The sequence below is a fragment of the Trichomycterus rosablanca genome, chromosome 3 (assembly GCF_030014385.1).
Source record: "Trichomycterus rosablanca isolate fTriRos1 chromosome 3, fTriRos1.hap1, whole genome shotgun sequence".
Taxonomy (NCBI): Eukaryota; Metazoa; Chordata; class Actinopteri; order Siluriformes; family Trichomycteridae; genus Trichomycterus; species Trichomycterus rosablanca.
This window is the reverse complement of record NC_085990.1, coordinates 53,123,276-53,150,637: the sequence shown is the minus strand read 5'-3', so window position 1 is coordinate 53,150,637 and position 27,362 is coordinate 53,123,276. Positions and strand designations below refer to the sequence as shown.

The following is a 27,362-nucleotide window of genomic DNA, read 5'->3' as shown; positions in this document are numbered from 1 at the left end:
ACTCATTTAGACTTTATTCTCAAATTATTTTGAACTTTATACTTAAACTCATTTAGACTTTATTCTCGAATCAGTTGTTATTGAAATCAAATCTTTTACTGCCTTATTTTTGAAATCTTTTTGCTGGTTATTCTTGAAATGAAAACTTATACGATTTTATTCTCGGAATTATTTTGACTGTATTCATGAAATGGAAAAGTAAATTTTTTTACAGTGTCCCTGTTGAGATGTGTTAATAGATACCGTGCATATTTCAGCCAGCCAGGGCATGACGTCTTATTTCCAGCTAAAGTAATTAATCCTAGTTATAATAGGCGACGCATTCATTACTCAGTCGTGTTAAAGTTCCTCTCAGTTACTGACTGTAACCTAATAAACCTGTACTGGGTGTATCGGCTAGAGCGATGTCAGGTTGTCACGGAAACCATTCATCGGCTGATACTCGGCTGTCCTCGGGTAACTCCGCCGGCGGCTCTGACGTCACCGAAGGGGGAGGGGCTGCCGACGATCCAGTAGCATCCGAGGCTAGAGCCCGAACCACAGGAAAATGGCGACCGCCGGTCCTCCAGACCCCGGTTCAACCGCTCCACCAGGTAACCAAAATAACCACTCAGTGGCTTCTGTTAAGTGTGTTTATATGTTTTATTTAATTAGAAACCAGTACGCGAGGTTTCACGTTGGGTTATGACGTGGAAGACTGGCTATAAGAGGCTTCTAAGAATGAAATCCACACAGCAGGCTAATTTAGCTTAGCACAAATTCGAGCTCTGTGTTTATTTCTAAATTATGCACATAAAATACTTCATAATACCATGTTTTATATATAATCAGCGTCGTGGCTTATTAATATTTTTTTATTTATACTTTTTGCTGTGAATAAGTGAATATGTGCTAAGCTGTGAATGGTAGCTGTGGTGCTTTGTTGTGTATCGCTAGCTAGCTGTGTGTAGCTGTGGGTGGTTTTGTTTACAGTGGGTAATTATCTCATTATCACATTTAATATAAATGTTTTACAAGAGAAACGAGCTGCTCCTAGTTAAATCACTTTCTAGCCAAACTGGTTTCTTATTCTTGTCTGGTTACTGTATTATTGTCTCGAAACTGATCCAGCAATCCTCGTTTTATTATCATTTTTAATACATCCTAATTCTATTTATTAATATCTACTATGTTTACCTAATACTGATGTTTAAGTACCAATCTTAATTGTTATCTGTTTATCTGTACCCTGCTAGTTTTGTTGTGGATTAGTGGAGGCTCTATTGTGGTAAATGTCCGACCAGTTTAGGCCCATTATAATAAAAGCTCTTGCTTTGGGATGGTCAGCCTGGTTAATTTATGAAGTAAATAAAGTATTTATACACGTTAATTACTATTAAAACAATCAGAACCCTTTAAACACGTCTTGGAACAAACACGCCTGTCTGTCTATATGTCTGTTTGTCTATCTGTCTATTTATCTGCCTGTCTGTTTTGTCAATCTCTTACTTGAGGGACCTTCTCAGGTTCCACACTCCATCTAGGAATTTAAGGTCATCGGATGCTGGTCACTTGGTTGTTCCTAGGCACAGGCTCAGTACCATGGGCGGTCGTTCCTTTAGTGTTGCTGTCCCCTCACTCTGGAACTCTCTTCCTTCCTCTTTACGTTCCTCTTCCTCTCTCTCTGAATTTAAAATTCTCCTCAAGACTCACCTTTTCTCTTAGTACTCCTAGTACTCTTAGTACTTTCTCACTCCTAAAGACTCACCTTTTCTCTTAGTACTTTCTCACTTCTTCTTCTGCTATTTCTGTGTGATTGTTTAATTTTCTGTTCAATTTTGTGTGTTTGATTATTTTCTGTTCAATTTCTGTGTTGTGCTCATCTCCGGTTTATTTTCCGGTGTGTTTTGTTATCTTTAATGTAAAGCGACCTTGGGTTTGAGAAAGGCGCTATATAAGTACATCTTATTATTATTATAATCTATCTATATATAGCTCTTTGTTTATATATCTGTCTATATATATATATATATATATATATATATATATTTGCTTGTCTATCTATAATCTATCTTTTCTGTCTGTCTGATATCTATCCGTCTTATCTATACATCTATATATCTGTCTTTCTGTCTATTTGTCTAATCATCTATCTCTGTCTGTCTATCTATCTGTCTATATGTCTATATATTAGTCTGTTTGTCTGTCTGTATCTTTTGCCTGTCTGTCTATATGTCTGTATCTGTCTGTCTGTGTATCTGTCTGTATGTCTGTCTGTCTGTTTTCTTTATTATGTTAATTATATTATTATTTGTATAAAGTCTTTATACACATTGTTTACCATTAAAACAATCAGAACTCTTGGAACAAACATGTCTGTCTATCTATCTGTCTGTCTATCTGTCTGTCTGTCTGTCTGTCTGTCTGCCTGCCTGTCTATCTATCTATAGCTCTCTGTTTATCTATAAGTTTAATGGACTTTACATTTACATTTTCAACGCTTTTATCCATTTCGACTTACAGTAGGCTAAGGGCCTTGCTCGAGGGTCCAACAGTGGCAACCTGGCAGTGGTGGGGCTTGAACTAGTGACCTTTTGATTAATAGTCCAGTATCTTAACCACTAGGCTACAACTGCCTAAGAAGAAGCGCTCGTCGAGCAATAAAACTCCAGGCTGGTGCTTTCATTCGTGCTATAAAGGGGCCCAGTGAGCGCTACAACATCCCATTTCACCACCACCACCACCAACCTGAACGATTAGAGCAAGACAAGATTTAAACCCCCGTCTGTGTAAACTCTGATGACCGCTGTGTGTGAAACCTCTTGTCCGTCTGGCACAAATACCTGACCAAGGTCGTCCAGATCACGGATTTTCTCATTCTGGTGTTTGATGTAAACAGTAACTGAACTTTCTGACCCTCGTCTGGATGATTTATGCGCCTCGCTGCAGCCACACGATTGGCTAATGCGAGCCAATTTATGCACAGTGTGACTTAAATCCGGGCGCGCTCTTTCTTTTTGATTCGGCTCGGACGAGCGTACTGGCATTTCACCTGAATACTGGCCTGATGGGAAATTTCTTTCACACAGTTATGGATACACCCAGTGCACCAGTGCTCGCTAGTCTACAGTTATGTAACACAGGTGCAGGTTTTTAGCGTAATCAGACTGAACCTGCATCGCTTGGATGCTTTATGTTTAGACACAATGTAATCAGATATTTGAAGAGTCTTTGATTAAAGATTTTCCTCTTCCGCTTTTTCTTTCGAACCCTACAGACATTAGAAGTCATTTTTGGAGGATGCTCACCTCTCAGAGAGGTACATGCATGGTTGTGCTGTGCTGACGTGTGTGTGTGAGATGATTGAAACGAGTGTGGTTGCTTTCTGATGCTTGCTCAGTTATTATTTGAGCTACAGATGAGAGAATGGTGCTTTAAATAGTCTGGAAATCATGGATCACACGGCTGGTGATTGATTACTAACGGAACGGTTTACTAGCCGTGCGGGGGGTGACCGATAAAACATTTATAAAATACGAGTGGTTGTTGAGTTATTAATTCTGTCTGTCTATCTGTCTGTTTGTCTCTCTATCTACATGTTTGTCTGCATGTCTGTCTATATCTGTATGTCTGTCTATCTAGCTCTCTATCTCTGTTTATCTGTCTATCTCTTTGTCTGTCTGTCTATCTCTGTATCTGTCTGTTTGTCTGTCTGTATCTATCTGTCATCTGCCTGTTTGTCTATCTGTCTGTCTATTAGTCTCTTCCTATATATGTTTTTCTGCCTGTCTATCTGTCTGTATCTAGCTGTCTGTCTTTCTGTCTATCTCTCTCTCTCTGTCTCTTTATTTGTCTGTATGTCTGTCTATCTGTCGGTCAATCGATCGCTGTCTGTCTGTCTGTATTTGTCTCTCTGTGTCTGTCTGTCTGTCTGTCTATATATGTCTGTGCCTGTCTATCTTTCTGTATCTATCTGTCTGTCAATATCTTTCTTTCTATCTGTCTATCTGTCTATCTATCTATTTGTCTGTATCTATATGTCTGTCTATCTATGTCTATATGTTTTTCTGCCTGTCTGTCTGTCTGTCTATATCTGCCTGTCTATATCTATCTGTCTGCTGTCTCTCTATTTATAATATATCTGTCTGTCTGTCTGTCTGTCTGTATCTTTCTATATGTCTGTCTATCTATCTTTCTCTGTCTGTCTATCTGTCTGTGTCTCTTTCTGTCTGTATCCTTCTATATGTCTGTCTATTTATCTATGTCTGTGTGTATCTGTTTCTGTCTTTCTGTCTGTATCTATCTGTCTATCTATCTTCTTTCTGTCTGTCTATAATCTATGTATTGCTGTACTGTAGCTAATAGACTGTGTGTGTATCATGAATAGCTGGGCTGTTTAAAAATAACACCATGTGACCGTGTAAGTAAGTCTTGTTATTTCTACTAAAGCACAAACGCATCAAAACAGAATGATTTCTTTCCTCTCTTATTTTATTCCCCATTATTAACTTGAATATGGATTTTTTTAAATTAATATAATGTTAAAATATAAATTTGCTGTTTGAGGGGAATGTTGGTGCTTTAACATGAGCATGTTTGAATTGCCATCTCAAAACCTCACAAATCCGGACTGGTCAAGATCAGTCGCACCGAATCCTAACCCAGGTTTGTTGATGTAAAAACCACAATCACTTAATAACTCAGTGTTATATCAACACCACTCAGAGATTCAAGTGTTCAAGGTCTGTTGCCACCATGGTACAAACTAAGGAGCTGCTCACAAAGCTGAGAGAGAGAGGAGAGGCGAATATCAGGGCACCAGAAGGGCTCATCAGGACAATAAAGAAACCACCCACGTTACTGCAAAACACTGATAATAGGAGGACCTGATAAAGAGCTGCCACAAACGTTAATGCCGAAGGACTTTGTACAAGAACAAGATTCATTGTGCTCTTCTTAGGATATAGAATGGATATATATGAAGTAGTCTAGTGGACAAAGTATGCAAAGTGCAATGCTTCATTTGTACATATGGACAGGCATGAAATGTGTGGTAGTAGTAGTAGAAGGCTTCCGGTTTCCATATAAGGTGTCGTGTGCATCAGTAGCAAGGCCACCAGCCGTGTGTAGAGTTAAAGTGAACGATGTGCAATTGTCGTATATCAATCACTATTACATATATGCGTAGGGCAGGTTCCATAGAGCCAGCACGGCCATCGAGGTGCTCTCACAGATGCGCAGTTGGGTTCAAGTCTGGGGAATTAGGGGGCCAGGGTAGTACTTTGAAGTCTTGGTCTTGCTGGAAGATCCCATCCGCCCCAGGGAAGACAATCGGCATGTATGGGTGTACGTGATATGCAGGGATGGATTCATACCCACATCGGTTGAGAGTGCCCTCCCCACATGGATGCACGGGCACAGAGAATGCCACAGAAACATTCCCCAGACCAGAACGCTGCCACTGTTCCAGCAGTGGCCGCAGGGTCGGTTACTCGAAAGTGTCTAACATACATTATATTATTATACTGGATAGAACTGCAGCAAAACTGGAACCATTTGGCCAAATAAATCAGCTGTGTGTCCAGTACAACAAGGCGACACTTGTAACCAGAAGAATACAATCCTCAGGGTCAGTGATTTCTGCTGCAGGAACTGGCCATCGTGACCATGTGACTGGCATCATGGATTCACTGTAATACAGAGGCATTACAAGCAGGAACGTTCTGCCTTCTGTGGGATCTTTGTTCAAGGTTCAGTTTCACCACAGAAGGCAGAACAGAACGTTCCTGCTTGAAATGTCTCGGTATGTCTGTACATCCACGATGCCAAAGCCTGGTGAAGAATTCAGTCCTGGAACATACTGGAGTGGATCCTCTCAGTCTCCAGATTTAAATCACATAGAAAATCTGGAGCTGGAAGGAAAATGGATGAAGATTCTTCAAGAGAGGCGTCAGGAGTTCGTTAACACTGTCAGAGTTTCATCGAACACTAACGCTGGGGGTGGAATAATAGTGCACATGGACATTCATCAAGAGAACTAGATGTGTTTCATCTAAACTTAAAGTTGTTGTCGACTTGTCAGTGTAAATATGCTTTCGGTCTGTGTTTACTGATTTTTATTCTGTTCTACACACATCAACTTAATATCCTTTCAGGCAGGGGTGACCAACACTATAGCACAAATAGCATTAGTGACTATAGAGCGCCGTCTAAAAATTGTACTTGTGTTGCTGATCTTTTTGAATCAATAACACTTGCATTGATGTAGATTTGAAAATGACTACCATGTTCATCGCAGCTTTTTTTTTTTAATTGTACATAACTGATCATTTGCACAAACATGAGACTCAAGAGAGTTCAAGATTAGTTCTAAAATGTTGCAAAGGAAGTGATGAGTACAAACGGGACATGATTTGAAGATGTGACTGTTAATGATTTCCTAAAAAATGCTACAGAAGGGATCACTATTAAAGAAAAAAGTGTGATTTTCATGTGCTCATTCATACAAAACTGTCAGGAACAATATTTATAGATGTGATAACTCTGACTTTCAAATATTGAAACAGATTTATATTAATACAGATAATGTTACATGTTTAAATATAGCTGGTTCCTACCATGGTGAATCGTTGTTAATATGTTTTCTGAGGAATCATTAACATATGATCAGGCAGTCTCTTCATATATATGAATATTAATAATAATATCATTAAGGTGAACTGTGCAACGTATTATTCAGTACCCCTGAAGTAGCTCTCGGTCTGGTGAAAAGGCTGGTGACCCCTGCCTTAAGGTGAAAGGGGTTGAAAATATTTTCAGATCCTCAGTACAGAAGTGTGTTTTGGAAAGCGTGATTAATGTAGTGAGAGTTTCTGAGAATGAACTTTACTGTAGGGATAAAACTGACTCATGATTTTGGTTTTTTTTGTGTTCTGTCCAAAGGGTCCAGTGGAAATCGGAAAATGACTGTACCAGAGGTGAGTGTCGCCCAGTTTAATATTTAGTTTGCTTTTATGGCTGGGCTATGGGGCAGAAATTAAGAGGATGTTCAGGACAGGAAAGGTGGAGACAGGAACAGCCATTAATGTTTTAGGAAAAACCTTAATGAGAGCGTGATGAAGTAAGGGTAACTTACCCATCACGAAGGCATATAATTATGTTAAACTTAATTGTATGTAGGTATAAGTGCCATGGACATCCATGTGATTAAAACATGTCAGTATATTGATGTAAAACATTGTAATGTGTTTGTATATCGTACCCTAGATACCCTGTAAATATATGGGCTCGCCCGAGGGGGAGGGGCTACGACAATAAAAGCACACACGGGTAGACAGCGGGGGGTTCAGTCTACCATTTGAGAACGAAACCACGACAGCGTGAATGACGTTGAAGTCAGGAGTTGTGTGTGTGTGTGTGTGTACATTGTTAGTAGTGTTAGTGTATGTTCGTGTACTTTTCGTTTTGTTTGTAAATAGCGTCGTGTTTGTATGTGTTAATAAATAAGGGGGGGAAAAGAAGCGCACCTGTGTCCTCTCATTGTATTCCGGTCCCCAGACCAATCGCCCGACGCTACCCACGGGGTTCGCCCCGTCACAGAGAGGTTCAGCATTAAAAAAGGGTTTCTTTTGTGTGTACTGATCCGATCTCAGTTTCTTTCTGTTTCTAATTCTCGTCTGTTTCTAGGCTCCAGGTTCGTCTCAGAGTATGAAGAAGACTATCGGTCACCGGGGCGTCAACCCCACAGGAGAGACCACCTACAAGAAGGTCAGTGAATGTTTAAAATGGTTAAACCGTTCATTTACGTTTTCAGCATTTAGCAGACGCCTTTATCCAAAGCGACTTACAGTACAGTATACAATCTGAGCAATTGAGGGTTAAGGGCCTTGCTCAAGGGCCCAACAGCAGCAACCTGACAGTGGTGAGGCTTGAACCAGCAACCTTTTGATTAACAGTACCCTATTCAGTACCCTAACCACTAGGCTACAGCTTGCCCTGTTCAGCCAGTTTATGAAATGGTACAGAATGGAGAGAGACGGTACAAACCGGGTTTTAATATTTAACGTTGCTGTTTATCACTATAAGTATGGCTCTACTAAATTCACAGGAAAATGAGCTTAAATTTTACGGACCTTCAAAAAGCACAGATTTCAGGGAGGAGAAGAGCCACATTTCACGTCAGTCATTAAATTACACTCATAAACTGAATGATAGAATAAATAGAACTAGAGATTGCATTTCCGGAGAAAATGCGAGTGTGATTGCGGCGTGGCGTGGCGGGCGGGCGCGAGTATCCAAATGCTGTATCTAAGTCGGGAGCGGCATCGACGGGCCGGACGATTTAGAGTCGGAATGGCGTCGATATCTTGAAATAAAAAAAATGGGCGTGGCAGGCAGGCGGGTGTGCGTATCCAAAAATTGCATCCATGTCCCGGTGTCACGAATGGGCCAGACGATTTAGAGTTGGAACGGCGTTGATATCTCGAAATATTTAAAAAACGGGCGTGGCAGGCGGGCGGGGCTGCGTATGACCATGCTGTATCTAAGTTGGGGTGTCATTAACTGCCCGGATTATTTACAGTTGGAACGGCGTCGATATCTCGAAATTTCAAAAAAATGAATGGAAGTGAATGGGACAAAAAAACGGGCGTGGCGGGCGAACGGGCGGGTGGATCCCAAAGCCGCAAAGAAGCCTTGATGTCATTCACGGGCCGGACGATTTAGAGTTGGAACGGTGTCGATATTTCGAAAATTTTAGATGACAAAAGGCTGACAATTTGGCCAATAAACACAAAGAAACGGGCGTGGCGCGTGAACGGGCGGGCGGATCCTAAAGCTTTCTTTAAGAAGTGGTGGCATTAACGGGCCGGACGATTTAGAGTTGGAACGGCGTCGATATCTCAAACTTTTTCGAAAATGAATAGAAGTCAATGGGACCCAAAAACGCTACAAAAGCGGGCATGGCGGGCGAACGGGCGGGCGGATCGAAAACCTGTATTCAAGCCAATGGGCCGGACGATTTGGCGTTGGAACGGCGTCGATATCTCGAAAACTGCGGGGCGAGTTAACCGGACAAGAAACAGGTGGAATAATAAAAATAAAAAGAATAATAATATGACTATCGAATAACAATAGCGTGCTTGCCTTACTGCAATCACACTAATAAATGGAAGCTACTCTACAATACTCAGCCCTGTTTACTTTTTGACATCTTGGACATCTTGACTAAGCGATTGCTACCTGAATAGAGCACTGAAGTCGTGCGTCAGTCTGTAGTCCTCGTTACGCCCATATTTGGAGACCCGGGTCTAAGCCCAAATTCCTGTGGCAAAAATGAACTGGGTTTTCAAAAATCGTCTCTAACGCATCCTGTGCTAAATAAACATGTTCAGAACCCTGTACGTTTTGTCCTGTGTACAGTTTTCTCCTGTACATCACTGGATCCTCTGAATTACGAGGTGGTTAAAGGGTCTTAATACTAATAATGCTACACGAAAGCTAACGCTACTGAGCATCAATTAGACGTCACTGAACTACACCGATCGAATCGACGGAACGAGCAGCCCGCTTTTGTTGAGTACAACCAAAGGCGTAACACCGACCATCCTCGCTTTCTACTTTAATGTAGCTAGCTACTAAAAATATGAAGTAAAACTTGTGAATATCACTCCACTGTTACACGGGTGAATCACGCTGCTTCGTGCGCTTATTTAAGAGGCTTATAAAAGAAAAAAAGAAAAATTTAAGAGGCTTATAAAAGAAAAAAAGAAAAATTTAAGAGGCTTCCAGTTTAGTGACGTCAATTCAGTGCGCAGTAGCATTAGCTTACATGTACAGTGGGGCCAAAAAGTACTTAGTCAGCCACTGATTGTGCAGGTTCTCCTACTTAGAAAGATGAGAGAGGTCTGTAATTTTCATCATAGCTACACTTCAACTATGAGAGACAAAATGAGAAAAAAATCCAGGAAATCACATTGTAGAATTTTTAAAGAATTTATTTGAAAATATGGTGGAAAATAAGTATTTGGTCAATAACAAACAAGCAAGATTTCTGGCTCTCACAGACCTGTAACTTCTTCTTTAAGAAGCTCTTCTGTCCTCCACTCGTTACCTGTATTAATGGCACCTGTTTGACCTCGTTATCTGTATAAAAGACACCTGTCCACAGCCTCAAACAGTCAGACTCCAAACTCAACCATGGCCAAGACCAAAGAGCTGTCGAAGGACACCAGGAAGAAAATTGTAGACCTGCACCAGGCTGGGAAGAGTGAATCTACAATAAAATAGGCAAGCAGGTTGGTGTGAATAAATCAACTGTGGGAGCAATTGTAAGAAAATGGAAGACATACAAGACCATTGATAATCTCCCTCGATCTGGGGCCCACGCAAGATCTCATCCCATGGGGTCAAAATGATCATGAGAACGGTGAGCAAAAATCCCAGAACTACACGGAGGGACCTGTTGAATGACCTGCAGAGAGCTGGGACCAAAGTAACAAAGGCTACCATCAGTAACACACTACGCAGAGAGGGACTCAAATCCTGCAGTGCCAGGCGTGTCCCCCTGCTTAAGCCAGTACATGTCCAGGCCCGTCTGAAGTTTGCCAGAGAGCTTATGGATGATCCAGAAGAGGATTGGGAGAATATCATGTGGTCAGATGAAACCAAAATGGAACTTTTTGGTAAAAACTCAACTCGTCGTGTTTGGAGAAAGAAGAAGAACCCAAGAACACCATAGCTACTGTGAAGCATGGGGGTGGAAACATCATGCTTTGGGGCTGTTTTTCTGCAAAGGGGACAGGACGACTGATCCGTGTTAAGGGAAGAATGAACGGGGCCATGTATCGTGAGATTTTAAGCCAAAACCTCCTTCCATCAGTGAGAGCATTGAAGATGGAACGTGGCTGGGTCTTCCAGCATGACAATGATCCCAAACACACCGCTCGGGCAACGAAGGAGTGGCTCCGTAAAAAGCATTTCAAGGTCCTGGAGTGGCCTAGCCAGTCTCCAGACCTCAACCCCATAGAAAATTTGTGGAGTCCGTGTTGCCCAGCGACAGCCCCAAAACATCACTGCTCTAGAGGAGATCTGCATGGAGGAATGGGCCAAAATACCAGCTACAGTGTGTGCAAACCTGGTGAAGACTTACAGGAAACGTTTCACCTCGGTCATTGCCAACAAAGATTATGTTACAAAGTATTGAGTTGAACTTTTGTTATTGACCAAATACTTATTTTCCACCATAATTTACAAATAAATTCTTTAAAAATCCTACAATGTGATTTCCTGGATTTTTTTTTCTCATTTTGTCTCTCATAGTTGAAGTGTAGCTATGATGAAAATTACAGACCTCTCTCATCTTTCTAAGTAGGAGAACCTGCACAATCAGTGGCTGACTAAATACTTTTTGGCCCCACTGTAGCAATATTCATATTTTGACTCTTTAACGACTTCATAATTCAGAGGATTCAGTGATAATAGACAGAAGAATCTCCATAAAACAAAACCCAACAGCTCTGGAAAATTTTTTATGACGACTGGATGCGAGAGGATCCATTCATTTTTCCCATTCAAAGTTTCTCTTAGACCCGGGTTACCAATCATGGGCATAACAACACGGCGTGGCCTACAAAATGATCACACGACTTCAGTGGTCTATTGCCGTAGGATTGCCAGGACGCCTCATAGTGCAGATTAACCAGTAAATATCAGGCACTTGAACGCTGCACCAATGGAAAATGTTAAATCGCTAAACACAAACATTTTGAATTACACAGCAAAATTGCATATTAGACAGGAGAAGACCGTTTGGGCGGGGCCTCATTTATAGACTGTTCCACTGTTTCTCCCACCAGACGACCTCCTCGGCGCTGAAAGGGGCCATTCAGCTGGGAATCACTCACACTGTGGGCAGCCTGAGTCAGAAAGCTGAGAGAGACGTTCTCATGCAGGACTTCTACGTGGTGGAGAGCATCTTCTTCCCCAGGTGTGTGTGTGCATATTCATGGTTCAGACCATAACATTAAAACCACCTCCTTATTCTACACTCACTGTCCATTTTATCAGCTCCACTTACCATATAGAAGCACTTTGTAGTTCTACAATTACTGACTGTAGTCCATCTGTTTCACCCTGTTCTTCAATGGTCAGGACCCCCACAGGACCACCACAGAGCAGGTATTATTTAGGTGGTGGATGATTCTCAGCACTGCAGTGACACTGATCAGACACAGCAGCGCTGCTGGAGTTTTTAAACACCGTGTCCACTCACCGTCCACTCTATTAGACACTCCTACCTAGTCGGTCCACCTTGTAGATGTAAAGTCAGAGACGATCGCTCATCTATTGCTGCTGTTTGAGTCGGTCATCTTCTAGACCTTCATCAGTGGTCACAGGACGCTGCCCACGGGGCGCTGTTGGCTGGATATTTTTGGTTGGTGGACTATTCTCAGTCCAGCAGTGACAGTGAGGTGTTTAAAAACTCCAGCAGCACTGCTGTGTCTGATCCACTCATACCAGCACAACACACACTAACACACCAGCACCATGTCAGTGTCACTGCAGTGCTGAGAATGATTCACCACCTAAATATTACCTGCTCTGTGGTGGTCCTGTGTGGGTCCTGACCATTGAAGAACAGGGTGAAACAGATGGACTACAGTCAGTGATTGTAGAACTACAAAGTGCTTCTATATGGTAAGTGGAGCTGATAACATGGACACATATATAGTCATAAGTCATAAAACACTCCCCTTGCCATGAATATCACAACAATGTGCAAACACTGTGTTAACATAATAACACCAGTCCACAGTAATCACCCACTCTGTTATTTCTTTATTCAGTGAGGGCAGTAACTTGACTCCTGCACATCACCACGGTGACTTCAGGTTCAAGACCTACGCCCCGATCGCCTTCCGTTACTTCAGGGAACTGTTCGGGATTCGTCCTGACGACTACCTGGTGAGATACGAAGAACGAAGAATCTAGTAACACACACACTTCACTGCTCAGAATGTGTTTCGGTCAAATCTCGGGCTCCTTACATGAAATATAGCAGCATGGAGAACATGCTAAAAGCACAAGAACACTGAGCACAGTCTAGTGATCTATCACAACATGTTCTTTTAATCTTATAGGTGTTCTGTAGGTAACAGGAATGAACGTGGAGATGAATCTACTCACTCAGAGTTACAATATTATCAAACATACAGGAGAGAAATAGGGAGAACATACTAATGCTCTTCCGTGATCTTCAGTAGATACAGATAATGAACATTTCTGTATTTATTTAAATATTTCCACATGTTTATTATCAGAAGGGTGAATATGTGAGGGTAACAGGACTGAGTGGATTTTAACCACATTATTCTACATTTCTTATAGAAAATAAAGATTAAACACACAGACGTGATCTGGAGTCACCGAACACTGCAGGATAAAAGGATTTCTGACAGATTTTACTCTTATATTTCATTATAAAGTGTTCTGTTAGTGTGGGGACATGAAAAATACTATTTTTTTAGTGTTATAGGGAGATTTTATGAACGTTTTAAATGATATATCCTTAATTTGCAATTGGATCAAGTAAAAAATGTGTATACGTTTATACATATTATCACCTGGGGATGGAAATAGCACCGGTTGGGCGGAATAACCCTAATACAATCAGAATCGTATAGCGGGATATTCCGCTAGCACACCAGCGCCGAGATTCTGAACTCCTCGCTTCGAAACCGGTCGACTGGGCGCCATCTAGCGCGCGTAATTGGCAGTGCCTGGTGGGATGACCGATTGATGATTGATGACAGATTGATGGCTGATTTTGTGTGTGTGTGTGTGTGTGTGTGTGTGTGTGTGTGTGTGTGTGTGTGTAGTACTCCCTGTGCAACGATCCTCTTATAGAGCTGTCCAATCCAGGAGCGAGCGGCTCCGTCTTCTACGTCACCAGCGACGACGAGTTCATCATCAAAACAGTTCAGCACAAAGAGGCCGAGTTCCTGCAGAAGCTGCTGCCGGGATACTTCATGGTACTTCACTTGGTTACCGTAGTTACCGTGCACATTCTGGCTAAAGTAGTCGTGTACCCTTTAATAAACGTCTTTTTTTTTTTTTTACCATCTTCTTCCTCCGTTTCTGCGCCAGAACCTGAACCAGAACAAGCGCACGCTGCTGCCCAAGTTCTACGGTCTGTACTGCGTCCAGGCGGCCGGCAAGAACATCCGCATCGTGGTCATGAACAACCTGCTGCCGCGCTCCGTGCCCATGCACCTCAAGTTCGACCTGAAGGGCTCCACCTACAAGCGCCGCGCCTCGCCCAAAGAGAGGGACAAAAGGGCGCCGACCCACAAGGACCTGGACTTCAGTCAGGACATGCCCGAGGGCATCCAGCTCGAGCCGGACAATTACAACGCCCTCAGTAAGACCATCCAGCGGGACTGCCTGGTGAGACCTACACTGTATTATTCATGCTTTTTATTCCCAGTTTAGTCGTAGCCGGTTCCTCTTCCTCCGCTAGAGACCCTGATGGCGTACCGTATGTCGTCTAATGTAATTATTGAATTCATGTCTTTCAGCCACAACAGTTGCTATCAGGACAGGTGTAATAAATCATAAGTCATATGAAGGAAATGATATGCAGCAACAGTTTAGGGAAGGCCCGTTCCTGTTCCAGAATTAACAAGCTCTATAAAGACATGAAGAGCCATACAACCGCCGTTGGATTTTGACTAAATGGGCACAAATTCCCACAGACTGGCTGTTGTTCTAGCTGAAAAGATCACACAGGGGTCGCTCTATTAAATAATCGGGCAGTTGTAGCCTAGCACTTAAGGTACTAGTAATCAGAAACGTCGCAGGTTCGAGCGCCACCACTGCCAGGGTGTCACCGTTGGGCCCTTGAGCAAGGCATCAGACATCAAGACGCCGTCATATTTTGACTAAATGGGCACAAATTCCCACAGAACGGCTCAACAGTGACAACCAGGCAGTGGTTGCGCTTGAACCAGCGACGTTTTTGATTGCTAGCCACATTAAGCCATGTTAAATGTTGTTTGTACTGTGACAGTATACACTGTCTAAGCAATTGAGGGTTAAGGGCCTTGCTCAAGGACCCAACCGTGGCAACCTGGCAGTGGTGGGGCTTGAACCAGCGAACTTTGGATTGCCGGTCCAGGCTACAACATGCCCAAGGGAACTGTTTCATATCAAACAGTTCGCCTCATCGGAGGAGTTTTGTAAGGTTATAGGCAAACTGTGATCCTTTCAGCTAGAACAACTGAAAAGATCACATAGAGATCACTCTGTTAAATAGCCAGTAGGTCAGTTGTAGCCTAGCACTTAAGGTACTGGACTAGTAATCAGAAACGTGGCTGGTTCAACATCAGAGCCCAGCCATACAGACGCCGTCATACTTTGACTAAATGGGCACAAATTCCCACGGAACGGCTGCTGTTCTAGCTGAACAGATCACAGTTTGCCGTTGACCTTTCAAAACCCCTCCAATGAGACGAACTGTTTGATATGAAACAGTTCCCTCGTGCCAGTTGTAGCCTAGTGGTTAAGGTCGCTGGTTCATGCCTCACCACTGCCCCTGAGCAAGGCCCTTAACCCTCAGTTGCTTAGACTGTGTACTGTCACAGTACAGTAAGTAACTGAGGTGGTACAAACAACATTTAACATGGCTTAACGTATCCAAACATGGACTGCTGGGCCCTTGAGCAAGGCATCAGACATCAACATCAGAGCCCAGCCATACAGACGCCGTCATATTTTGACTAAATGGGCACAAATTCCCACGGAACGGCTGTTGTTCTAGCTGAAAAGATCACACGGGTCGCTCTATTAAATAATCGGACAGTTGTAGCCTAGCACTTAAGGTACTAGTAATCAAAAACGTCGCTGGTTCGAGCACCAACACTGCCTGGTTGTCACTGTTGGGCCCTCGAGCAAGGCCTCTAACTTTCAATTGCTTAGACAAAATGGGACGCCCAAAAGCTAAGGTGTCCAAATACTTTTGACCATATGATGTAAGTCATTAAGATGGCCAAAGCGATTTACAATTCTGACTGAACACGATCAGGGGGCCAACAGTGGCAACTTGGTGGTGGTGGTGGGGCTTAAACCGACAGCCTTCTGATTACTGGTCCAGTACCTTAACCACTGAGCTGTAACTTGATCAGATCAGACAAACCACTACGAATCTAAACCTCTAAAACATGTTTACTGATCCATCAGTGTATTGTTGTTGACCGTTGTGGTGTTTCGTTCCTCGCCCCAGCTGCTGCAGAGCTTTAAGATCATGGACTACAGTCTGCTGGTGGGGATCCATAACGTGGATCTGGCGAGTCGTGGGCGTACGGGCGTGGGAGACAGCTGCAGGCCGTCGGAGGGAGCCGTCACGCCCGACCAGAGGAGGCCTCAGGTCCAGAAGGCGCTCTACAGCACGGCCATGGAGTCCATCCAGGGAGAGGCGAGGGGGAAGGGCACGATGGACAGCGAAGACCAGTCAGTCACTACCCGTGTTTATTATTATTATTTATCTCACTTTTACAAAAACCAGGGACGAGGTTAAGTCACAGTCGTACTTAGACATATCCGTTTCCCTTTGTCTCGCAGGTGGGGAGGTATTCCGGCTCGGAACAGTAAAGCAGAGAGGCTGCTGGTTTACATCGGCATTATCGACATTCTGCAGTCGTACAGGTGACCCGACACGTCAGACTCTCTCAGCTTGTGTTTTTCTTCTATTTTTTATCTATTTACAGAGGAACCTCGATTCGCTGGTCCAAAACAGTGAGGTTTTTTTCCAGGGGGTGCGAAATTATATGAAAACACAGCACTACGGTCCACAGAAGTGCTAAACATGCACATATGATCAACAGTAAAATGAGCATTCGCTCGTACTTTGGTGGATTGGCGTGTGGGGCCGGTTTTGCCGACGGAGAGTCGCGCGCTGATCTCCACGTTCCTCCACTTCTGTAGAGGCGGCTCAGGATTTAGGGCTGCCACTAACGATTCGTTTTCCTCCAAAGAATTGACTTCAGAATCTCATTTAAGCTTCTTTTGTTTTTTTTTTTACTAAGCACTGAGACCTTCTATAGCATATTGTTAAAAAAAAAAAAAAAAAAAAAAGGAAGAAAAGACTTGGTTCTAACACAGGGGTGGGCAATAAAATTTTCCAAGGGGCCACATAAGAAACTGGGACTGTTGTGGAGGGCCGGACCAATAATGTGAACTTAATTCTGCTCAATATTAATTTTATCTCTTTATTTACATTTACATTACATTTTCAGCATTTAGCGTTGACGTCTTTATCCACAGCGACTTACATTACAGTTACACTATACAGTCTGAGCAACTGAGGGTTAAAAAGCAGCAACCTGGCAGTGGAGGGGCTTGAACCAGCAACCTTGTAATTACTAGTCCAGTACCTTAAGCACTAGGCTACAACTGCCCACTCTTTATGAGAAGCAGTAAATTGTGCAGTTCTAATAAGCTGTTAATGTTTAGATGTTACAATCAGACAATTAGAAGTAGGCAGAGAAAAAACATCAACATTATTTTACTATTTAAACAAACAAATGCAAACAAAAAAAAAAGGTTTTTAAACTATTTAGTTTTGAGTCTAATTACCACATTTGTTTTTCAGTCCTTTGTTATTGTTGGATATTCTTATTAAAATCACAGAGCTGGTCCTGACTGCTTCAGTTCTGGATGTGTTAAACTTTATAAAAAGTCCTTGTTGCTTGTGCAGTTTAGTTAGTGAAGCTTCAGGTGTGTTCTAACATGATGTATGATGTATTATAGGGCTGGGTGGTATGGCTAAAAATGGTGGTATTTTTTAAGAATTCTGACGGTGTCCGACATGCTACATTAATCTACAACCTTTTACATTTACATTTAACAATTTTTGGATTTTTTTTTTTTACATTGTATGATTTATTACTGTACTCATTAGGGCTGTCGCGGTGACAGAATTTCCCCTTGCGGTCTCAATATCGCGGTATGCGGTTATATCGCCATTTTTGTTTTGTTTTTGAAAATTACTTAATTGATCTGGATTTTAGAGCTATATAAACAAGCTTTATTGTTAGGCTATGATTCGGTATATTATTGCTTTATAATGACGAAGATGAGACGGCTTTAAGACCAATGAAATGCGTGTTTATTGTTAAATACAGAACGGAGCAGGGATACGTGTCTTTTCTCTATTAAAAAAGGTTTAAATAAGCTTCTAGCCTAGGATAGATATACACTGTGAAACAAAAAAAAAGTGTTTAGGCTAAATATTTTAAATGCACATCTAATCAAAATATGGTAAAAAAATAGAATAAAGAATAAAGTCTGTAAGAGTTTAAACCTGCGTTATCATGCGCGCTAGACGAACCAACATGTTCATCTGATGTGGTTTAGAGAGGATCTGAGTGGGGTAGTGATGTTCCCCTCAGCACTAAAACTCTCTCTGATGGTGCTCGTTGCATTAATACACTGTAGATGTACTGAACCTGCATGCGACTTTAGAGATCAGAGAAAGTCTAGCCTGGTTATCACGCCCCTATTAACCATCTATTTAGTAGGTATAATTAATATAACAATATATACTACATTTTAAGTTATTATTCGTATTCGTATTCGTATTCGTATTCGTATTCGTATTCGTATTCGTATTCGTATTCGTATTCGTATTCGTATTCGTATTATTTATTCAACGAAAAAATGCATTTAAATCATTCCAGCAAGCCAGCAAGAGAATATTTGCAGGCTGCAATGCCACATTAACCGTCATTAAGTGTTTTAGTACACCAAGGCTGTTTGAATATAGTCTAAATTACTTATTAATTAAGTATTTATTGAGTGTGAACTCAATTTAATCATTAATAAACTTGCCTATAATTCCTGTTGCGATTGTTTACATTTTAAAACACAAACTCTGACGCTCAGCAGCAACGCATGAGAACAGGTTGCGGGAAGATGTCGCTCTTAGCTCATTTTCATTATGAATTTATTTAACATTTATTACGCACGAATGTAAGCGTATAAAACAAGATGGACCTGCAACAATAAAAAAAAAAAAGAGAAGAAAGAAAGAAAAAACGTGAATGCGGTGATGCGGTTGCTTGGCATGCCCTGCGGTTGGCTGGTCTATACCGCGATATTTCAAAATTGCGGTTAGCGCGACAGCCCTAGTACCCATACTGTAATATAGCACGTCACTAGGTACCTAATATGGTCATTATATTAAAATTGACTTGAAAGAAGAGGAATGAAAGTCAGCCGTAGCAAGACAGAGTACATGTGTACAGTGAGGCTACAAGGAGCAGAAGTCACAAAGGTGAAGGACTTCAAGTACTTAGGGTCGACTGTTCAGGAAAATGGGGAGTGTGGTAAAGAGGTCAAGAAGAGAGTCCAGGCAGGATGGAGTGGATGGAGAAAAGTTTCAGGAGTGATTTGTGACAAAAGGGTGACAGCAGGGGTCAAGGGAAGAGTTTACAAGACAGTGGTGAGACCAGCTATGTTGTATGGTTTGGAGACAGTGGCATTGACAAAAAGACAGGAGAAAGAACTGGAAGTGGCAGAAATGAAGATGTTGAGGTTCTCCTTGGGAGTGACAAGGATGGATAAGGTTAGGAATGAGACAATCAGAGGTTCAGCACAGGTTAAACAACTAGGAGATAAAGTTAGAGAGGCCAGACTGAGATGGTTTGGACATGTCCAGAGGAGGGACAGTGGGTATATTGGTAGAAGGATGTTAGATATGCAGCTGCCAGGAAAAAGACAAAGAGGAGTTATATGGATGCGATTAGAGAGGACATGGAAGTAGTTGGGGTGAGGACAGAGGACGCAGTGGACAGAGTGAGATGGAGGAGGATGTCTCGCTGTGGCGACCCCTGAAAAGGGAAACGCCGAAAGAAGAAGAAGAAGATTAAAATTGACATTATTTTTACAATGTGTATATATACTGTATATGTATATACTGTATATATATAGCTATAGTGCATCGTACATTGTGTAACTATTACAACCTTTAATGCATTTTAAAGTTTACTTCTTTATGCACTTTTTAGACGCTCCCTTAGTTTGTCCACACAGGTGAACTTCGCATTTAAGAAATGGTGTGAACTAAAAATGAACAAAGATTCTTTTGAAATCTATTTGATTGCTGTTTTTTTGCTGCTTACTGCAGAATCAGTTCGTTCAATTCTATTGATTTTTGGATGTTTATTGGCTGAAAAGGAGACGAAAGAACCTCGGACGTCGGGCGAACATGAAACTAAACATGACCCCGGTGGTGTACAGTGTCCTGTACGTGAATCCCTGCCCCATATTGTTTATTTTTTTTCCACGGTGGCTAAGTGGGTAGCACCGTCGCCTCACAGCAAGAAGGTCCTGGGTTCGATCCCCGGGCGGGGCGGTCCGGGTCCTTTCTGTGTGGAGTTTACTCCGGGTGCTCCGGTTTCCTCCCACAGTCCAAAGACGTTCAAGTGAGGTGAATTGGAGATACTAAATTGTCCATGACTGTGTTCGATATAACCTTGTGAAATAATGAACCTCGTGTAATGAGTAACTACCGTTCCTGTCATGAATGTAACCAAAAGTGTAAAACATGACGTTAAAATCCTAGATAAAGCAAATATATGCATGTCAGATATATAAATACAGAAAGTCAGAACAACAGGGGATGCAGTGTCATTATTTTTTTCCTTATTCTTATTACTTTTGCTCTTTATAGAACAAATACATGCATGTCAGCGCGTGCACACGCATCTATTCCCGGTAGAACTGATAGAAAATGTTGAATTCGGAAAATTATGCTCGTTTGTTATTTGATTTTTAATCTTGAAACGAAAAACACGGACCTAACCGCTGCCCACATGTTGCCTATATTTGAAGTCTACAGCAACTGTGTAAACCGTGCCACGGTGTGGCGGCATATGAGAGATCCATGCCGTACGAATAATTGAAGCCGGTATACCGAACGTACCGTCACACCGCCCAGCACTAATGTGTTATGATTAACGCTCTGTGTGTGTCACTGTTCTGTATTCGCTTCGCAGATTCATCAAGAAGTTAGAACATTCCTGGAAGGCGCTGGTTCATGACGGGGTAAGATTTTAATCCGTCAGGTTTTTATTATTCACTAGCCAGTGTTAAAATGATCACTGATTAGGAAATGTAATGATTAAGTTCAGCTTAGTTTATATATATATATATATATCTACTTTATTTTATGTCTCACAGTCGATGTGTCTCTGTTTTCCAGGACACCGTGTCCGTCCACAGGCCGAGCTTCTACGCTGAGCGATTCCAGCGCTTCATGTGCAACACAGTATTCAGAAAATCATGTAAGGAGTTTAGTTATCAAGAGTAATTTTAGCTTTCTGAAAACCTAGTGACCCGCCCTGCTCCCTACTTCCTACCTACCTGATCAGCTGCCCCAGTAGAGAAGACATGGAGCTCATGAGGCAGATTATTTAGACGCACTACTGCAGTTAGCCTCAGGCCACCAGCTAATGTCTCCCACACTTGTGCACCTTTATACACATTAAACTCCAACGATAATTCATTTACATTTGAGAAGAACTCTGTTGGTTGCTCTGCATTACATTCGTCCGCCATAATTGTAATTTTCGGTGAGAGAAGTTGTGCCGCACGGAATGCTGGGATTGCCTTATTGTTATTCAGTCAGATCATCACTCAGAATTAAGGCGCCTCAGTGGGAGCATTTTAAGGAATCTAAGAATTTAGACACGCCCTCTTCTCGGGAGTGGGTGTGTTTGAAAACCTACTGAGCTGCCTTGCTGTCTTACTGCCTACATGGGGTGTGTTGGAAAAGCTAGCGCTCTCTCTACATGGACGCATTTTACGTCGTCCTGTGCTGCGCTCCCGAGAAGGAGGCTGTTCGAAATCCTAGATGCCTTAAAATCCTCACTTCTGAGGCATCTTATTATTTCAGTGTTATTTTGGCTCAAGAACGAGGGAGCATCCGACGCTGCCTTAGTGATCGAGGCAATCCCAGCATTCATTGCGGATCGGGTGCTCTTCTCTCACAGAAAAATGAACATGGCTGACGGGGCGGAGAAACGAATGGAGTTCTTTTCAAACGTAAATAAAATATTACCGATTTTTAACTTGTATAAACTTGTACCGAGTGTTTTTATTTGCAAGTTCGGGCTTGTCAGGAAATGTAACCGTTATCGGTACATGAAGGGAGATGTTATATTGACGTTAGCGTGCTGTGCTACCTCAGTTTATTGGTTTTAATGGCAAGATGCTAAATGCTAAACACGAAATGCGAAACCCAATGGAATCGCTGTCTAATGCCTAGTTCACACTACACGATTTTTGCCCTGATGTTCGCTCGGCGACTGGTCGGCGATTGATTTTCCGGGTCGGGAGCGACTCGGCGTTCGCTCGGCGATCAGAACTCGGCTCTCGGTCGCCAAGTGTGAACTATCCAACAATTCGACCCGACCGGCTCGCCGAGCGCTCGGCGACCGGATCGAGTTTTCTAGCACGTCAGATATCTGATCTCAGACGGGCGACTGGGAATGAGTGACATGTCGAACAGCCAATGAGAACGCAGGATACAGCGTGAGGGGAAATGCAGGAGAGGACAGGGGACTAATTAATATCGTTTATATCAGGATACACCGGCACACACACGTTTTACAGTATTTCTGATTCGATCGTCCTCTACAAAACATAACACCCACGCTGCATTGCAAAACTTACTACAGAACAAGCCATATACTGTTCGTGTTGCCAAATCCACTCATTCATTTATTTTTCCTCCTTGATATTACGCCGCACATCAGCGCACGAACCCTTCGATCTCTCGCTACTTGTTGACGTTCATTTTTTTGGACGTGGCGTCATTAAACTTCTCGTCACTTCTCACGTGTGTTTTTGTAAAAAAAAAAGAAAGAAAGAAGAAAAAAAAAGGGAGACCAGAGAAGCTCGTCTGCGATTCCAGTTGGTGATGGATGGTGTAGTGTGAAACCCTCTATCACCCATCAGTCGTGTAGTGTGAAATATACACCGACTGAAAGACTCCCGGGTGCAGGAGATTCAGTCGTGTAGCGTGAACCGTACAGCGACCTGACCACTTGGAAAGTCGTGTAGTGTGAACTTGGCATAAGTAGCGCGTTCGAATAACCTGCCTTATAAGTCATTGACTTATTAGAATCCTCTTACCGAGGCAGCTGCCTGTGTAGGCAGTAAGACGGCAAGGCAGCTCACTAGGTTTTCGAACACACCCTTAGGCAGCTGCCTCAGTAGAGAGGATTCTAATAAGTCCTAATAATGACTCATAAGGCAGGTTATTCGAACGCGCTACTTAGCGATTCCATCGGGGTTTCGCTTACTAAGCTAACACAGTGAGCATCATGCCATTAAAACCAATGGGATGGGGTGGCACAGCACGCTAGCATGTCAACTAATCTCCCTCCGTGTACCGAAAACGGTTAAATTCACTGACGAGCCCGAACTTGCAGATAGAAGCAAGTTTATACAAGTTAAAAATCAGTAACAATTTATTTACGTTTCTGTGAGAAGAGAGCTGCCGCGCCGAACGCTGGGATTGCCTTCACCGCTAAGGAAGCATCGGATGCTCCCTCGTTCTCGAGTCAAAATGCTGTTGATATTTCAAGATACCTCAGTAGTGAGGATATTAAGGCATCTAGGATGTAGAGAGCGCACTAGGTTTTCGAACACACCCATATATTTCTACACGATCCTGATTGGGAAGGGTTGCACGTCCTGCTTAATGAAAAATATCTGATAAAGTCCCAGTGTGTCTCTCTCTGTCTCCAGTGAAGTCGTCCCCATCGAAGAAGAGTCGTTCGGGCTGTCCGAGTGTAGCCAGGAGGCTGCCCATGGGCACTGCTCTCTCCAGCGCCCAGTCCAGCAGCCAACCGCTCCTGGACGCTCGTCTGGTCTACTATCCTCACTTGACCTCTGACACGGACGCTGAGGGCGGTGAGTAAAAAAACAAAACCTGATTAAACATGAATAATCACCTTTTTTTTTTTAAATGTCACAAATTAAATCCGCTTTATTGTTTTTATGATTCAGGTTTGCATCTAGGCCGACCAGACCTGCTCCCCAGGAACCTGCCCGGAACCTCCAGTGAATTCGCAGACACCAGCCTGTCCTACCTGTCCCTCCATTCACTCAGGTACTGACGGTACAAGTACTGACGGTACACGTCGTTTCATATCGCGCATGCATGGGTGTCCACGTATTTTCGGCTCTTTAATATTTTCATTTGTTTTACAGGTCTGTCGGTGTGGAGGTGCACAAACCCGACAACAGCGCCCTCCCCAGGTAAGGCACAACACAACACGCATCATTAATCGGAAGTTTAACGCGTCGGTCGAGGAGTAGATCCGGCCCAAACGTGATCGTATGAATACAGCTTATTCTTACTCGAGTATTTAGACTCGAAGCAAGATCGAACGAATGGCCATTAAAGTGTTGAGAGAGACCGTGATCGTCGGTGTACCTGATTGGTCGTTTCTCTCTTCCTCTCAGTCTGGAAGCGGGGGTTTCGGACGAGCACGTAGACGCCGACGTCTCCGACGAGCAGATCGATGACGAAGACGCAGTTTCTCTCACAGACATCATCCCCGAGACCAACATTTGTTTTGTAAGTCTGTTGATTATTAGCTATTAATTCATGTGCATTTATTATAGAAGCACGTAAATGCGAAGATCTACGGAGGCTGAAAAAAAATGCATGGGAACGAGATGCGTACCCACAACCTGTTGAGGCACAGGAACCGAATAATTAAGGTGTGGCCACTGCTGGTTAACGGTAATGATCTGGTAAACAAAAAGGTTCGAGCCCAGCCACCTTCAAACGGTCACTGTTGGACCCCTGAGCAAGACTCGAAATGTATTTAGTCATATTTGTAAGTCGCTTTAGGTGAAAGCATTTGCACACTAATGATTTATGATCCCGAGAGCTTAGCGTGTCTCTCACAAGCGTGGACGTCCCTGTTAGAGGCCTCTTACGAAGGCAGCATGTCTCATCTTAAAATGTTAGGTTCCTCTATAGGTTCCTGTACAAACTTTACAGTGTAATGACAGTATTAAAATGTTTTCTTAAAAAAATTAAACAATCAGAACGTCAAACATTGCTTATCCTATCTGATCTATAATAAATATTTCACGCATAAGTGTAAATGCGTCTCTTTATATATATATTTTTTATTTCTGCGCAGTTCTTATCGGCTGTTTATTGTCGAAATTTAAATCCGAAAACACTTTTAATATCGCGGCGAGCGAGCGAGACACACACACACACACACAGAGAGTGAGAGAGAGAGAGAGAGAGACGTAACCGAGCTACAGAGAGAACATACAGAAAACGAGCACAAATAACTAAGAAATAAACTCATTTAATGATGTTAAATCTGATTATTTCATGGTGCGTATGTTTTAAAGCAGAAATAAACACGGGCACGTCTCTGCACGAAAGAGGATTGTTCTGAAACTTAATGCGATGCAACCACAGCATGTCTCTCCCTGTAGTTTTTTCTCTTCTTTTAAAATAAATCTTTTTTTCCTCTTTTAAGTGTTGTTTGAATTAGGCCTACATTTAAGGCAAGGTAGCAAAATGTTAAAATGTAAAGCTGAACATCAATACAGGAACTGAAGCGCATTTAAATAAGCGTTTTTGACACACGACGAGGCCGACGTTAAATAGTAGATCTCAAGCCATGAATGTGTGGTCACTTCTGGTCTGAACTGACACAACATTGACTGGTTTTCATTATCTAAGCCACAATAACCATCTACATGCACTTCCTGATTGAAATAACCGGACTTCTTCTGTTTGGTTTGTTTGCAGTAAAAGACTGAAATGTGAAAGTAAATAAACTGAGACCCGAGAGCCGTGCGTAAGGGGATAAAGGAATTCCGGGATTCTGACCGGAGGAAGGACCGCGTGCAGGACTCTCCTCTCATCGTTTTTTGCTGCTAGACCTCCCAGCTACGACTCTACAGCTCCGCGACTGCTCCTGTACACCGACACCTCCTACGTACACGTGCACAGAACGCGGACCGCGGAAACTTTAGTGTTATTTTTATTATGAGCGACTCCCGAGGTGAAGGTTCGCATCCGTTTTTTGAGAGGGTTCGATGGACGGTGATCTATTCGTAGACGAATGGTTTTGTTGTGACCGGGATGGTCAGGGCTTCGTACTGTAGATTCTACTTTTATAGGAAACAAAAACGCACCACGGACGGATGAATCTTCCTCTCTCATCCTCCCTGCGGTGTCGGAACTGGTTAAACCTGATGCTGATATTTTTGGATTTTTAGGTGTGTGTGTGTGTGTGTGCGCGTGTGCGAGTCTGGCTTCGATGCTCGGTTTGTTTTGTATTTTGCTTTCTGTTTAGACATAGCCAGCGTTCGCCTTACTGAAGCTTGTAGAAGAAAAAATCAGCGTGTGCTTGCGTGTTTCGGTTCTCTCGTTTGTGTTTATTTGTGCTCATTTCGTGGCCAATCGAGCGCCTCCCGTCTTTCCAATGGACCAATCAAGAGGCGACGGGTTTCAATCCGTCGCTGTACTGTATTTTTGTAAATAGTCGTGTATATATTTGTTTACTCTGCTATTATAAACGACTAATATGCTTTAGCGAAGCCTAAACTAACAAGTTCACACGTTATGAATGAATTGTTTATTATACTTGCTTTATTTACCATCAGTCTTGTTCTCAGCATGCCTTGTATCCCCTCCAACTCCATTTAACCCATCGTGAACGCTTTATATAAATCGAATTACATAATTTCTGCTGGATACAGAAATTACCTGCACAGGCTGGCCGTAACGAAGCTCAAAAGCCTCACGTGAAGACGCTAAACTTTGTATTCCTGGCCTTTTGTTGTTCCACATTTCGGTGGTGGAGCGTTACTTTGCACAGACGGTGTAACAGATGTTCTCACAGGGCTTTTCCGGGGGTCGTACTTCTCTACCGCAGTGTTTGATCTGTAAAACTACACAGTGTTGTGCTCACGAATGCTCCGTTTGTATTTTATTTAAGTTTTTTTTATATTAATCAAACTACAGCGATGTCGAACGGGAACACAAAACGACGTCTGAAGAGCACAGGTTACAGAGCTGCAGCGGGAATACACTAAATGACTGACGTTCCCGTTTATTCCTACCAAGTTTCCAACATCCAGTGACGTGTGGCCTCACTACACACTCCTGCTTTGTATCCAGTGTTGGGTTTTTTATCATTATTATTATTATTATTATTATTATTATTATTCCTTATATTTATACTTGCATCCTCAAATGAAAACAAAAGATTGTAAAACACTCGAGATCGTGTCTGTAATCCAGCCAAGTTTAAATAAAAGAAATGTTTAAAGTC

The 27,362-nt window shown here is 42.6% G+C and overlaps 1 protein-coding gene across 1 annotated transcript; it reads left to right on the top strand.

The window, feature by feature from the left end:
- Nucleotides 1–536: 536 nt before the first annotated feature.
- Nucleotides 537–27,362, top strand: pip5k1ab (phosphatidylinositol-4-phosphate 5-kinase, type I, alpha, b). Its single transcript, XM_062991466.1, has 16 exons — nucleotides 537–593; nucleotides 6,922–6,956; nucleotides 7,666–7,746; nucleotides 11,835–11,965; nucleotides 12,825–12,942; nucleotides 13,857–14,009; nucleotides 14,125–14,424; nucleotides 16,259–16,485; nucleotides 16,597–16,680; nucleotides 21,033–21,081; nucleotides 21,239–21,320; nucleotides 23,791–23,955; nucleotides 24,052–24,154; nucleotides 24,256–24,303; nucleotides 24,511–24,625; nucleotides 25,832–27,362. The coding sequence occupies exons 1-16, from the start codon at nucleotides 548–550 to the stop codon at nucleotides 25,832–25,834; spliced, it is 1,740 nt and encodes a 579-aa protein (XP_062847536.1). The 5' UTR covers nucleotides 537–547; the 3' UTR covers nucleotides 25,835–27,362.

Coding starts and splice junctions, on each gene's coding strand:
- pip5k1ab (XM_062991466.1), top strand. CDS start 548: ATGGCGACCGCCGGTCCTCCAGACCCCGGTTCAACCGCTCCACCAG. Junction 12,943..13,856: donor TTCGTCCTGACGACTACCTG/GTGAGATACGAA, acceptor GTGTGTGTGTAG/TACTCCCTGTGCAACGATCC. Junction 23,956..24,051: donor TGACACGGACGCTGAGGGCG/GTGAGTAAAAAA, acceptor TTTATGATTCAG/GTTTGCATCTAGGCCGACCA.